Raw genomic sequence first — 15,196 nt, forward strand, 5'->3', positions numbered from 1 at the left:
TGTCTTTTTGATTTTATTTTTTTTACCCGTGACTGTGGGAGTTACTTTTTGTCATCACAATGTCAAGGTTTTTGTTCTAAAAATAGGTACACTCTATAAAAAGCATCTTTTGGTTTTGTTTACAGAGCTTGTGGACAAATGCATGAGTTCATGCATTCATATTGTGATGAGTGATAAAAAAATTTTTGGAACACTCCTAGGATCTGATGATTTTGTCAGTAACCTTTGATGGAAAGAGTTAAAGCCATCCACTTTATGCTTTGGCTCAATTCACTAAATGCCTTTGACATATTTGAGTACATTAGCTAGAAGCTTTTTGTATGGCTTAGTTGTAATTTTCTGATATTTTTATTTTATGGAAAAATTCACAGTGCAGTGTAAAACTAAAATAACTAAATGTTTTTACTTTAAAGTGCTGGGCCTTATTTTCCCCGGAACTGGATTTTCAGATATTGTATTAGAAGATGTTACAGAATTTTAAGTATTACTTCTGCCTCTTGATGCTATTTAATGCTTGGTTTGCTGAGGAAAATGATTGTGTAAGACCTATAAGAAAGGTGGACTTATATTTTTTGAATACTTACTAGCTGAATAGTTTATGCTTTGGACATAAATTACAGAGGGGGATCTCTTCAGCCATGCCACAGAGTACTTGTTGCATGATTTATATGTGTAATCAGGTTCCTAATTTGTAGCCTTGATTTTGCATGGGTTATGTGTTGAATTTTCCAGCAGTTTGTTTGCTTTTGAAACTTCCCTTAAAGTCTAGGCAAAGATTTAAAAGGTAGCAGACTTAAAGAGTATTACCTTGGTAAGACGTGTTGCTATTGAAAACATATTTTGTGTACCACTGGTATTCAAGAAATTTCCAGGATTTAGCGGGTGAATCTGTATGTTTGCGTACTGAGACAAAAAGTGCTTTTTAGTTGCTAGGTAAGCTTTTTTTTACTCAGGTGGTCCATTTATCAAGATTATGCTGCAGTATGGCTAATTTATTTGTTAGTTCCAATAGCTGTGATCTTAGAGATTTGTTTTACTTCTGTAATACAAACTGGGATCTTTGTACCTGATTATGTGTTCTTACTTTTTCTAATGCTACTTCAGTGAATATCACCTGAGGGCAGAAGAATAACAAAGCTAGTCAAGATTTTACTAAATGGAAATAACATAACAAAGTTAAGTCATCACTGTTAAAAGACTGTGCATTCATTTTCTGTACCTGTAAATTGAACAGTAACTGAGTTCAACTACTTCAAGATGAGCTTTCCAGACAGTTTTGTTACATAAGCTATTTTCAAGTAGCTTCCAGGGCATATGATTCTATGAATTATCCTGAAAACTGACCTTGTTGCCTTACTTGGTAGATTTTACAGTTAAAAAAAAAAAAAAAAAAAAAAAAAGGGAAAAAAGAAAGGAGCATAGCCCTAATTTCATTTTATTGAATGTTTTTCAGGTTTTCAGATGTGCAGGGAATCACTGATCTCACCCACTCGGGTGCTTCATACAGCAGCTTCTAACTGCTGTTTGCCTGCATAAGTATGTAGATGGAATACATCTACATTTCATTTGTTATCTTATGTATAAATGTGTTTGTAGCAGTTTGGGTGCTTACAAGCTTGTCAAGTCATTTGGTGATTATGATACCATGTGATACCCAGAGAGCTGAATCTCTACATACTCTGAAAAAATAAAAAAACTAAAGTTCTGTTGATTATACCAAATCAGAAGCATTATGATTTTTAGTTTATCATGTGCTGCTGTATGTAGATCAATACTGAAATAGTAATTAAATATTGCAATTTTGCAATTGCTGAATTCTGCAATTTCCTAAATGCCACAGAAGCAAAACCACAGTAGTTTTTTTCTTGTTTGCATAGATGGCTTAAAGTCTGGACTTCCTAAATAACAGCATTCCTGATTTGTGGGCAGAAGAAAACTGTCTTGAGTCAAAGTCAGCTCTGTGCAAATGATTTTGTTCTCTTACCTATCTTGTACCTCTACACAGTGTGTCTGAGCAAGTGCCATCTTGACTTAATTTCTGAGCCATTTTCTGCTTTGTTTATTGTTCCCCATCCATGAAGGATAGTGCATGTTCCGGTTTCTTGTGTGGGGTAAAATTGCATTAGACTTTTTCTTACTTTGGTCCCAAAAGTAGCAAATCTTTGCCTCAAAATGTTCAGCTGATTATTAAAAACGTATCAGTAAAAGGAATGGTTATCTTTTTTTCCCTTATTCATTGTTTTTCTTTTGTATTTCTGTTCAGTTCTTTACTTTCTTCACTGGAAAAGTTTGTGCTTACTGCCTGCTGCCTGTAGAAGGGTTCAGGCTCTTAGTTTTTGGGCCCTGCTTTACAACAGAAGTTGGAAAGAGGAAACCAGCTTCTCAGTATAGCAAGTTTGGGGAAGAATCAGCAGTAGGAGAAATTCTTTGTGAAAGGAAATGTGTTCTTTGTTGTTTTGAAAATTATCTGTGGTATTTCCAGATATAATTGTATCCTTGGAGTGAATAGCAAAGAGAAAAACAAAAATGTGTGTTTCCTAGGATCTCCTTTGTGTTTTGTTAAACTTCCTCTGTATTTTGAAGATTCTTTTTGGTATGTGCTTCTCTGGAAGTGGCTGACTTCCTCTGTTGTGATAAGAAGATAATGCTGAATCTAAAACCCAGTTCTGTGGTCCACTCTAGTCTTCATCTCCTAAAGTGTTGTAAAGCAAGAATGTATGGAGTTTGTAAAGCTCAAATCTATGGCACTAATGTAAAATTGTCTTATTCTTTTATAGCTGGTTCCTGGAGGAGAAGCACCTGAAGTATAAACTGATAGAGTTGTCATCTATGAAGATGTGGTTTTTAATATGTAAATCTAAATAGAGCTTCTGTGGTGTGGGTTTTGGCGTGGATTGTTTGTTTATTTTATTTACACATTTTGCAGTTGACATTTGATAAACAACAAGGATTTCCTCTTCAGGAAAGGTGAATTGGTAATGCTGACTTTTTAAGTTGAAATTGTGACTCTCTTGGAAAGACACATTAATCTGTTCTGAATAAAAGACTTTATTACTTACTTACTGTGTTCTGTTGTGTAAGTGCACAAGTTGAATAGTTTTATAACTGGTGGATGAAAAGGAAAAATAATAGTTATGTTTCAGTTGCTGTCAGTTTTCAATTTTTCTACATCTGTTGCATTTGATTATAGCCCAAGTCTATATAAATGAGCCAAGAGATCACTGTTCTCTGGAGGGCAGACAGATAATCTGAATCATTTGTTTAAATGCAGCTCCAAGCTATGTCAGCTCTGGTTCTGCCAGCCGAGAGATTGAGCCGTCTTGGGCTTCTTTTGCTTGGTAGAGGTACTTTCTAATAGTAAAGGCACTTCAGTGGTATTTGGCAAGTGAGGACAAACAGGCTAGACCTAGTTCTTGTTCAGAAGGTTAAAAACTACAAAAGGCTGGTATTCAAATTTCTCATTTCTGTCAGTGGTGACTCAGCTTTCACCACTAAGTGGTGTTGGGTATACTTAATTAAATTGGGAGATGCCTGTGCCCACTTGCCTAGTTTGGAGTACTCCTTTTAGTGTGAACTTTTTTCCCGCTGTGTCCTCCTGTGATATAAATTGGACATACCAACTACTATTTTAGGAGAATTTCAATAAAGTGAGGAATGGCCGTTTTTACTTTGTCATGATTGACAAAAAATAACAGGTTCTAAATCACATCCATTGGAGCTTATGCTTCCACAATACACTGCTCAAGTGATTTCTGTATGTAAATACCTTTGCAGAGGAATCCCAGCTGCCTGCTGGCAAGGGGAGTAACAGCATGGACTCAGAGACAGGATGTTCTATCTCTTGCCTTCCCATCAGCAGCAGAAGAAAGAAGAGTGGTCCATTACAGAGCACACACTGAAGCTATGCACTTTGATTCCTGTCTGAGTGTACCATCATATTCTTCCACTGTCACAGAGTCCACTTGCAAATCTTAAGATGCTCAGCATTTGCTGCAGAAAAATAAGAACTTATTACAAAAAAAGATTGTGCTGGGTATCACCTTTTTCCAGGCAGCCTGTAAAAACCCATATTAGTGCTAAGGCTTTTTTCTTTTAAAGCTGTGTGCAGCCTCATTTTTTTGCACACTCCCAGCAACCATTGCCTTTATTACAATCCCTCCACAAAACACAGCAAAGAGAAATCAGTTGCTAGATTTTACATTCAGAGAGGAGGATAGCAACTGCCCCATGCACACCAGGGCAATGAGCTTTCCTTTCAAACTCTATGTACCTTCATATTCTTTCAATCTCGCAGAGATCTTGTGCCCTTCCTAAAAATATCCTGTAAAAATCTCCATCACAATTGACGTCAACTGAGAAAACTCATTCTGTCTGTATTTTTAACTCACACCCCTTGAATTGCACCACACACCCTGTTCTCTGCCTTCCTTCTCATTTGCAGCTGTGTGTTCTGTAGATAACAGGCTGTGAGGAAAAAGAGTAGTCCAGCCACTGTCAACAGTCCTGAAATAATTTCTTTGTGAGCTGTACCTGCACACTCTTCTGTTTAGCTTTTACTCTCTGTGAGATTGAAAGAATGTGATCATACATGTATTTTAGAACTCTGGCAGTGCTTTGGAGCTATGCACTTCTCAGCTGAGTGTACCATCATAATCTCACTGTCATACAGTCCACCTAGCAAAACTGAAAATGCTCAGCAACTGCAGTAGAAAAAAGCACCTTGTATAGTCTCAAGTAAGGACAGTAAATGGTCATGATTTGCAGCTGAAAAAATTCTTACTTGCAAAATTTAGTGTCTTAAATATGAGTGAATGGTATAATTTGAACAGTTTCATTTATACAAGAGGAATTTGACAGATAAATTTTATCTTCTGCTAAGATTAAGGTAACATTTCCTGAAGACAATGAGTCTCTCCTTCATTGAGGAAATGAAACACATTGATTTTGTATACAATATTAAAACTTCTGTAAAACTTTCAAAATCATAATGGCTTGTCAGTTTATGGTTGTTGAGCCTGACACATTAGGTGATGTCCTGTGCATTTTGCATGCTTTAAAGTCACGCACAAGTAATTTTATTGTTTCCTTTTTATTTCTAAAACACCTGTTCATCAAACCATATAAGCACAGAACTAAATCTCATCTTCTGTCTTGTTGCTATAAACTATTGTGTTGCTGTAAAATATTTTAGCTGACAGAAACTCAAGCCAACAGCTTTGTACTCCTACTTGTATATGTGATTATTATGCAGTTGCTCAGAACAAGTTAACAGGCAAATGCATGCTCTAGCTACACAGAAGGCACAAAGCACCTGGCATTTTCCTATCAGTCACTGGAAGAGGACAGATTCTCCCAGGTAACTCTGTCTAATATAGAGATAAGAGAACTTGGACCCCTCTCCCAGTAGGAGCAACACTCTGTGTTTCTGCAGTGAGTGAAAACTGCTTTAACAAGATCCTTTTCTTTCTACAATACTTGAAAAAAAACTCAAAACACAATTTTAAAGCTAATAAAATTGATACCTTGCATTCGGACCGCATTCAGGTAGCAGTCACACTCCTCTTGCAGCCCACGACCTGTACTCACACCATGGTGCTCTACACGCTCATTGTCTGTCAGCTCTCTGTACTGTTCCTGCACTTTCAGTCCAGCAGTGGTTACAGTGTCCCTGTGTCACAGAGAAAGGCTCCAGGAGAGAAGAACTTCTTCTGTTACCCCTTCTCACAGCAGCCTTTTGTTTGAAGGCACGTTCCCTCCAAGCGGTATGGACCGTCCCATTTTTTCACTCTCGCAGAGACCAGTTCCAAACCTTAGAACCACTGCCAGCTGCTCCCAAGCAACAGGGCTAAGAACAGAAGCCCACCGACGGCATTCACCTTGCCCTTCGTAGCCTGTATTCTGCACTCACCCTGGGTGAGTTCTGCACTTCACTTTTCCCCTCGGCTATGTATGAGAACCCAATACCCTTTCAGTCTCACGCAGTCCGAAGTGGCCGTCTGGCTCTCACTTAGAGAAACGCGCCAGCACAGAAACGGTCACTGCACTAGTGCTCTTGTCTCCAAACTTTCCAGCAAAGCGCCACAAGCTGGACCTCTGCAAGACTGAGGTTAAAAACTGAGTGCTTTAAAGTCCAGACCATCACACTACGTGTGAGGTTTCCAGATTGTTAAAAGGACAGTGAGTGGCACCTCTTTGTGGTGCCAATGGAAGTTTTTAAATGTCAGGAAGAGAGTAAGGTCAGTGAACACACTCTCTCTCTCTCCCTCTCTCCATTTCTCTGTGTGAGCCGTGGCTGGAAACTCTTCAGTTTAGATTCAGGCTGCCAGAGTGCCCAAAGGCCATAGTAGGTAGAGCTGTGACGGAAAGCGCATAGCACCAGTCTCTCGTAGGACTGGCGGTGCTGTCAGCTGAGAATGATTTTCCTTGCTCAAGCCTTACCTGGCACCTGCTGAGCGGCTTCACCCAGCCTGGAAACCAGTGCCTTCCCTTGTTACAGTGGGGATACTGCAACACGCCTATATCAAACCAGGAGTCCCGTGGAAAAGAAACATATATATGGACAGATTCTTGCTAGATGTTTCAGAGATGTTTATTTCCCCAGCCGCATGGCCGGGCTCTGCCGAGGAACTGCTACAGTCAGGACCCGAGCTCCTTTTGCCCGCGCAGGGAAACACAAACCAACCACTGGGGAACGAGGCTGACCAGGGGCAGGGAAACCCCGTGTGTCTGTGCCCTCAGGGCCCCTCTTCCCAGGGCTACATGGCGGGGGAGGGACCCCGACATTCCCTCAAGCTCTAGTTACCAGTGCAGTCTCTCACTCTCGCAAATCCCCAAAAGCTTAAAACATTCAGCAGCTGCATCCACGCAATAAGTCCTACGGACTCTGCAAGGCGCGCAGGTGATTCTCCCTTTTCTGCTGCACCACACGTCATCTCAATGCCGCAGAGACCACAGCAAAATGGCACATTTCCACTTGGAAAAGCAAAACACGCCAAGGCAGAAAGCATTAGCTAACAAGCCTCCTTGGGTTTTCCTCTCAGCTTTTCATCTTTGGAGCAAGCCCTGAATCTACGAACTTTGATTCTAAGCCAAATGCCTTGGCATATTCTCAGAGCCTGATATGGTCACCGCTTCACAAAAAAAAATGTGTCAGAAAAAACAAAATGTGTCTGTCGAAACATGCCGATGCACTGCGCATTCCTTCACAGTCCATCGTACCACACTATACTCTGTCGCACTTTCTGACACTATCTATACCGAAGTTTCCTGACATGTCTCGGACAGAGAACCGTGCCGAACACTCGTGGCAACTTGCCCTTGCACCACCTGCCAGGGCCAGTCCTCTTTCCTTTACGAAGCTGCAAAGCGCTGTCAGATGGCGGTGCTGTCTGCCCAGTCCTGGCGGCAGCTCCAAGCACCACGGCGTGCACTGCAAGTCTCGCAAGGAGCAAAGATCCCAATGGACGTCTCGCACAGAAGAAGGTGCCAGCACAAAAGCATGCTCTTCACCACCCCTGCTCGTGGCCCAGCCTGTGGCTGCTGCGTTAAACGTCTTGCACTTTGAAAGACTCCTCCAAGCAAGGGCTTCTCCCCGGGCAAAGTTCGCTGAGCAAGAGCTACACGGACAGCGTGCACTCTGCGAAACCAAAAGGCTTTATCCCTGGACCTTGAGCTGAGGAAAAACCATGCACAGCACACGGTGGCTCTGTGTGCAGTGTGCACGCTGAGAAGCGGCAAAGTGGATTGCCGTGGCTGGGCTTCTCTTGCGTCCACACAAAGCAAGGCAAAGAACGAAGCCGCAGAGCACCGGGCTTGTGTGTGCAGCGCACCGAATTGCAGAAGTCCAGCGAAAAGGAAAGGGTGTCCTTGTAGCTCGAGCTGAGCAAAGAAACCGTGCACGGTGCACCGTGGGTGGGTGCAGCATACATGCGGAAAGGCAGCAAAGTTCACTGCCGTCGCTGGGCTTCTCTTCAGTCCAGACTACTTAAGGCAAAGAATGAAGCCGCAGAGCACCGGGCTTGCGTGTGCAGTGCACCGAATTGCCCAAGTCCAGCAAGGGCTCGTTCACAATCCGAGTCAGCTGAGAGCATTCTCACTGCTCCAGAAAGGAAGGCACAGCCGTAACTCTTCATCCCACAGCATGGACATAGGCACTTTCCTAGTTGTTCAGCATTGCAGAGTCCCTGCAGCTAGAGCTCACCCAGGAGCAGGCGTCAAAGCAGAAGGCTTTCCTAAAGCACGCCTCTCCAAGCAGCCTTCGGAAATCTCAAATCACACTGTGGCTCCGTGACTTTCTTCTAAGACAGACACCCGCCTTGCTTTCACTCTCGCAGCTCCCTTGGCAGCCTCCAGCAGCTGCTGTCCTGGAGAACGGCCTGAGAAGTAGAAGCCAGTGCTGGGCTGCACCTTCGCCTTCCGCACGTAAGCACCCCCAGACTCACCGGTACACTCTGTTCTTCCCTCCTCCACTGCACGCTACCATCGTGTTCTCCGAAACTCGGAGACTGAAGGGAAGTGCAATTGCTTCCACAGAGAGCTGCAAGAGGACTGGACAGCAGCAGCAGCACGGGTAACTGCCGTGGAACTTCCTCCTTCCCAAGGCTATAACGTGAATTCTGCAGGCAGGAGAGTGGCAGCCACGCTTACCTTGCAGCCTGTACGACGAGCACGCGAGCCTGGCGCTCTGCAGCTTCGTTCTTTGCCTTTTCGAACACGCTGTACCTTCATTCTCCCGGAGGCGGATGGTCATCTGCTTCTCGCCCCAAGCACTGTGCCCAGCAGCGAAGGGCTGCAGTGCACTGCTTCTGTCAAAACTTGCGTGGGCCATGCCCCTTTGCTTCTAAGCGCTACGTACCACTGCATTGTCAGTTTCTTAACATTTGTAATTTAAGAATTTATACATATTTGAAATCATACAAATATGTTCTAACCTTCCCAGTTCTGCCTCAGAAGACTTCAAAATTATTATAATTCAGCTATTTTTTTTATTTACTATTTAGTGAATTAAAGAATGTTGACAAAACACAAGCAAATGCTACATAAGGAATTATTAAATCCCCCTTCCTAAACCAGGAGGGGTTTTTGCAGCCATAGACTGCAAATAGGACATGAATAAAATGCAGAAAAGCCCTCTACCAGCTCTCAAACTAAAGTGCTGCTCAATCTCATGCCATATGTCTTAAGAAGGTATTTTATCTTTGCCTCACTCCACCTATTTATAGCACATTCTGCAATCTCAGACGGGGGTGCAGAATGTGATGAAGGCAATTTAGTCACTAAAATTCAAAGAAAAAAAAAAGGCTACTTGGATTAATGGAACTAATTTTGAAAGAGAATTAATTTCTTTTTAATCCCACCAACAGTAAAGCCCCAGTTTCTAGTGTGTGTCAAGATTACATTACAACAGTGCTGTAATCTGTCTCCTAGAAAACAGAGCATAGCCCTGATGTAAAGATATGTTTGCATGAGAACATTTTGTATGGAAATGTTTTGTGTGTTGATTTGTATCCTAAAAACTAATCCTTCATAATGGATAAAATTATCCAGCAGAGTAAAAATATTAATGTAACAAAAACTGTCTAAAGGAGCTACAACCAAAGAAGCCTCCCCGAAGATACCTGACTAAGACTTGAAAGTTTAAGTTAAACCACTAAGATTGGATAAAAAGAAAACCCATTCCTTAATCATCTCAGGCCTAGGAAAACAAACAAACAAACAAACAAGGCTGAAAGAGGAGAAATACCCATAGGTAATGAAATAACAGATCAAGTAGGAGATGTTGAAATTCCAAAGAAATCAAAATGGGCTTCCCCACTGATTATTGAACGCCTGGAAGGGGCACAACCAGAGTCAGTTAAGCAATATCCTCTCAAGCATGAAGCACCAGTAGAAATAAAACCAGTAATTGCCACATTTATTGATCAAGAGTTGTTAAGAGAGTCTAGGTCTCCCTACAATACCCCAATTCTACCAATACAAAAGCCAAATGGAAATTATCAATTAGCTCAAGACCTGAGAATGATAAATACAATATCAAGAACACTGTATCCTGTACTAGCCAATCTTTGCACTTTACTTACAAAATTACAAAGTGACTGGGTGTGGTTTTCAGTTCTAGATTTAAAAGGTGCTTTCTTTTGTCTGCCATTAGTTGAAAGCAGTCAGGAAATTTATGCCTTTGAATGGGAAAAACCCCAAAACAGGGAAAAAAGCCAGCTTACATGGACCCTATTGCCACAAGGATTCCAAAAATAGCCCCACAAGAATTGGAGATCATTAGCTAAAGAACTGGAAGCCTGGACACTGCCACTCTGGGAAGGTACACTTCTGCAGTACATTGATGACCTACTAATAACAACAAGAACCCATGAAGACTGCAAAGAATGAGCTGTAAGTCTTTTAAATGTTCTGGGACTAAGTGGATATAGGCTCTCCCCTGAAAAGGCTCAGCTAGTCCTCCAAAAAGTAAAATATGAACTGGCAGGAGGAGAGAGAGCCTTGGAAAATAACAAGAAAGAGACAATTTGTCAGATGCCCCAGACAACTACAATAAAAAAAACCAAAACTAAGAACTTTTCTGGGAATGACAAGACAGTGTAAGTTATGGATCTACAGCTATGGACTAATTGTGAAACTCCCCTAAAAGAAACTGAGGGGACCCACCTATACTGGACACCAGAGACTAATAATGCATTTGTAACTCTGAAACGTGAGTTAATGCAAGCTCTGACATTGGGCATACTGGATGTCATTAAATCTTTTCTGTTGTTTTCACATGAAAGGCAAGGACCGGTGTTGGGACTTTTGGCACAGAAGCTAGGACCGTACAAAAGGCCAGTGGCTTATTTCTCCAAGCAGCTGGATGTGGTCAGCCAAAGACAGTCCGCCTGCCTGTGTGCAGTGGCAGCTGGGACCCTGAACATAGAGGAAGCCCTCAAGTTCACAATGGGCCAGCAGATAACCGTTTTTGTCTCACATACAAAGTCAGCAGTGCTCACACAGAAAGGAAATCACTGGTTGACCCCATCTCACTTTCTCAAACACCAAGCTGTCCTAACAGAAACAGAGGATGTGAGTATCCAAGTAACTAACATCTTCAATCCAGCAGCTTAACTCCAAGGCAAGGCCGCTGAGGAGCCTGTACAGCATGACTGCATTGAAACCATGGAGGCAGTTTAGCTGCCCAGACTTGAAGGACTCTCCACTAGAAAACACAGACAACTGGTTCACTGATGAAAGCAGCTATGTCAAGAATGGTAAGCCGTTTGCTGGCCATGCAATTACAAGCACAGACGTTGTCATTGAAGCAAATCTGTTACCTGTGCGGACATCAGCTCATAAGGCTGAAATAATAGCCCTAACTGGAGCCTTAGTATCAGCTGAAGGAAAACCTATCAACATTTGGACTGATTCAAAATATGCTTTTGGAGTAGTACACACTCCCGGAGCTATTTGCTGTCGAGAAGGGCCCCGGCCCTGGCCGCGCTGGTGGCGAGGTGGCTCTGCAGCCCGCAGGCAGCCCCAGGGCTGTGCAGCCATCTGTAACGTGCGCTGGGAGCCGCCGGGAACTATTTTACACCTCCCGGGGGGCTGGGGAGGCGCACGGAGACCACGCAGCAGGTCGCTGCCGTTAGGAAAAATTAATCCACAATGCCTCAGGTTTATGTCCGAAAAGGAGACAGAAGAGTCCTGCAACATTCTTCGACTACAGGGAGAGTCCATGGGGCTTTTCCCATGGGGTCTCTCAAACAGTTGTGGGATACAGCCCCCTTTTGATGCCAAGTACCTGGCCAAAACGCCCTCTTCCTTTTTCCCACTGGCTGAGGTATTCGGGAGGTACAGACTTCCCGAACTGCCTACTCTATGCCCGCCTCTAATATGCACCCCTCTTTTGGCATCAAAAAGAAAGAAAAAGAAACCATTCCTAATTCTATTAAGTCTTTGTTGCCTTGCTCTAGGTTCAGGAATTTAACACGGCCTTGATTAATCAACAGTCTCTGATGATTAGTAACAGTTCTAGAGAACTAATAGTTTCTTCTGTTACTTCACTACCCATAAGTTCCTAGCCTTGTCTACAGGCAGATTCATACAGTCTGTTTGCAAAGACTCATCCATCTCATTCCTTTTAATCCCTCCTCTTTTTATTTGATCTGTATAGGAGAAAGTTTCACGAAGCATGTCTGGACGTCAGGCGGCTCTCTTGAAAGCTGCTTATTGCATAGGCGAAGTTACAGCATTTCAGGGAGTGGGTATCCAGAGCCAGCCATAGACTTCCTTCTTTGGCCCAAAGTCCCGTCCTATTATGGACGTCACGTCGGGTGTTGACCCACCACTTAGGTTCAGCTGGGCTAGCCAACCATAGCCACTCTTCAGATCCTCCTGGCCCTCCACAGAGCCAGCAATTGCTAAGGTTAAAAACTTTTGCTACTTCTTCTCCTAAGGCCGCAAATTGATTCTCCCACTCCTGGCCTAAACTTAGCTGACCATATAAAAGTAGAACTATTAAGGAAAATATTTTAATAATGTGATCTAATTAGCTAGTCTAATTTTCCCATTGTCTTCTGCACCACCTGTGGCAATTGAAGACACAGAAACTACTTAACATAAAATAATCCAGCAAGTATTAGCCCCCCAGTGAGTGGAGATTCTAGAGGAGGGATGCCCACAGAGACTATTTCAGCAGATGGTTTGTGGGTAGGCACGCAGGGCTTCCATGGATGTCGAAGCACTGGCTACTGCTCCGGCCCACTCTTGCAGTGTCAGTTACAGCCTCCCAGCCTTCTCCTCCAGCTGAGATGTCCAAATCTCCGAGGCTTCAGAGACCTTGACCCAGGTGTTCAGCTGTCTTGATGGCTGTTTCTGTCGTCAGTGACGCTTGGAATGGGCCACGCCATTTCACTGCCACTGGCGCTTCTTTCTACTCCTTAACTAGGACTCAATCTCCTGGTTGGATGTTACAAGCAGCAAAGTCCAAAGGCGGGGCTTGTGCCAGCTGAGCTTCCTGTTGAAGGGGTTTCACAAGAAGCAGCATCCTGGCCACAGATGGTTTTAAATATACATCACTTACCTCTACCCCCCAACTAGGTTGAGATTTACCAGGGTAATTCATAACAACAACTGCAAAGGAGATAACCGAATCTCTCTTCTAAGTCGGGCCCTCATACTCGCCAAAGCCAATGGCCAAAGCCCTACCCATGGCATCTTGGTTTCTATTACCAGCTTCAAAAGGTGTTTATTTCTCTCTTCATTGTTTTCTACCCGAGCCGAGCTCTGGGGGTGCCAGGGCCTATGGAGGTTCCATTGTATTCCTAAAGAAGCCAAAACCCCTTGAAGGATCTTTCCTGTAAAATGAGTTCCCCTATCTGAGTCTATTGCTTCTACAATGCCGTATCGTGGAATTATTTGTTCCAAAAATGCCTTAATAACTGATCCTGTCCTTGCTGAAGCAGTTGGAAATGCTTCTGGCCACCTTGCTAGCTGACTTACCGGAAGATATTAAGCCTTCCCACTTGAGGCATCTCAGGAAAATCCTCCTGGCATCTTTGGAAGGGACATGCAGCCCAAGGCCTCCCTCCCCTGGCAAGTTACTTTGTAACTTGGCTGTTTGCTCTAGCACAGATCAAGCAACCTTCGAAGCTCATTTTGCCAGTCTAAAAAGACCCACAGCAACATGTATCATGAGGAAGGCTTCTGCCAATACTCAGGAAGTGAAAGGACTCTCTTCACGGAGTTGTTTTAATATTGGTATGGCCAAAGGTTCTGGTATCTCTTGTTTGCCATCCTTTGTAAACCAATTATTGCCTTTTTTCTCTGCCACATGACTTCTAACTGTATCTCAAACTCCTCTTGTAGAAAAGACAGCTTCCCGGGCAGTGATGGAGTCACTGGGAGCAAAGGGGGCATCGTGGAGAGTTCTGGCAAAAGTGTTGCTTTCTGAGTTTCTTCATCCACCAAAAAGGAGACAGAGGCGTCCTGTAACATTCTTCAACTCCAGGGAGAGGCCATGGGGCTTTTGCCATGGAGTCTCTCAAGTGATTGCGGGATGCAGCCCCCTTTTTATGCTAAGTTCCTGGCTACAGCACCCTCTGAGGTACTCGGGAATTACAGACTTCCGGAACTGCCTACTCTATGCTCCCCTCTAATATGCACCCCCCCTTTTGGTATGGAAAAGGAAGAAAATGAAGCTATTCCTAATGCTATGAAGTCTTTGCTGCCTTGCTCTGGGTTCAGGAATTTAGTAGGGCCTTGGCTGAGCAACAGTCTCTGTTGATTAGTAACAGTTTCTAGAACTAATACTTTCTTCTGTTACTTCCCTCCCTGTAAATTCCTAGCCTTGTCTAAGGACAGATTCCCACGGTCTCTTTGTAAAGACACATCTATCTTACTCCTTTCACTCCCACACCTTCTTGGTGGTGGGACGGCTCCCCCCGGCACAGCACCTGGCACAAAACCCCCGTATGCACACACACCTCACACACACACACACCTGCACTTACCCTGCACTCCGCTGCACACACACTCCCCCGCACACTAACACCCCCCTCCACATCCCCACCATGCTATTTGCAGTGGCCCCGCCCCTGCCATCCAGGCTGGCTGGCAGCACCCACTCCTCGCATGCTTCCCCATGCCTTGCATTTCCTTGCTGCCCCCTCTGTAGCCTTCCCTCAACCTGCCTTTTCTCCCCTGCCTTGCATTGACCATCTCACCCATCCCCCATCTGACTTCCTTTCACATTCATCTAGGCCTGGCCTCACCTTTCCTTTTCCTTCTAGGACCCTCATTGCCTTGCTTTGCCTTGCCTCGCAAAGCCACCACTTGCCTTGCCTTGCCCTTGAACCCCTCCCTTGCCTTGCATGACCTTGCTCACCTCTCCCCCACCTGGAATGCAAGACCCCTTTTCAATGACATTTCCTGGCCTTGCCCTGCCCTTTCTGCTCCTCCTAGGAATCTCAACGCTCTCAAGCAATCTCTGGTGTTTCAGGATCCCATGAGAGGAAGACCAGGGGAGGACGCATGTTGCCACACTCATCTCTATAGGCAGCCTTTGTCTGGGAGCAATCCTTGCATGTCTTGAATCTTGGAAGGGCAATTCACATTTTGCCCTTGAGCTCCAGGATCAGAATGAGAGTTCTTTTGCATACAAAGGAAAGCAGGTAGCTCAAGTCTTTTAGGTGCAGAGGAGAGATGACCCACG

The 15,196-nt window shown here is 43.9% G+C and overlaps 1 protein-coding gene across 1 annotated transcript in view; it reads right to left on the reverse strand.

Moving 5' to 3' along the window:
• LOC138105158 (solute carrier family 12 member 7-like) overlaps positions 1-8,827 on the reverse strand; it is a 54,195-nt gene extending 45,368 nt beyond the window's left edge. Inside the window, exons 1-3 of the mRNA XM_069004838.1 lie at positions 8,647-8,827; positions 7,258-7,429; positions 5,523-5,668 (exon numbers count right to left, since the gene is read on the reverse strand). Coding sequence (XP_068860939.1) covers positions 5,523-5,668; positions 7,258-7,429; positions 8,647-8,827 — 499 coding nt within the window. The remainder of the gene's footprint in view (positions 1-5,522; positions 5,669-7,257; positions 7,430-8,646) is intronic.
• Between the last annotated feature and the right edge of the window lie 6,369 nt (positions 8,828-15,196).

Source organism: Aphelocoma coerulescens, chromosome 2, assembly GCF_041296385.1.
Source record: "Aphelocoma coerulescens isolate FSJ_1873_10779 chromosome 2, UR_Acoe_1.0, whole genome shotgun sequence".
NCBI lineage: Eukaryota > Metazoa > Chordata > Aves > Passeriformes > Corvidae > Aphelocoma > Aphelocoma coerulescens.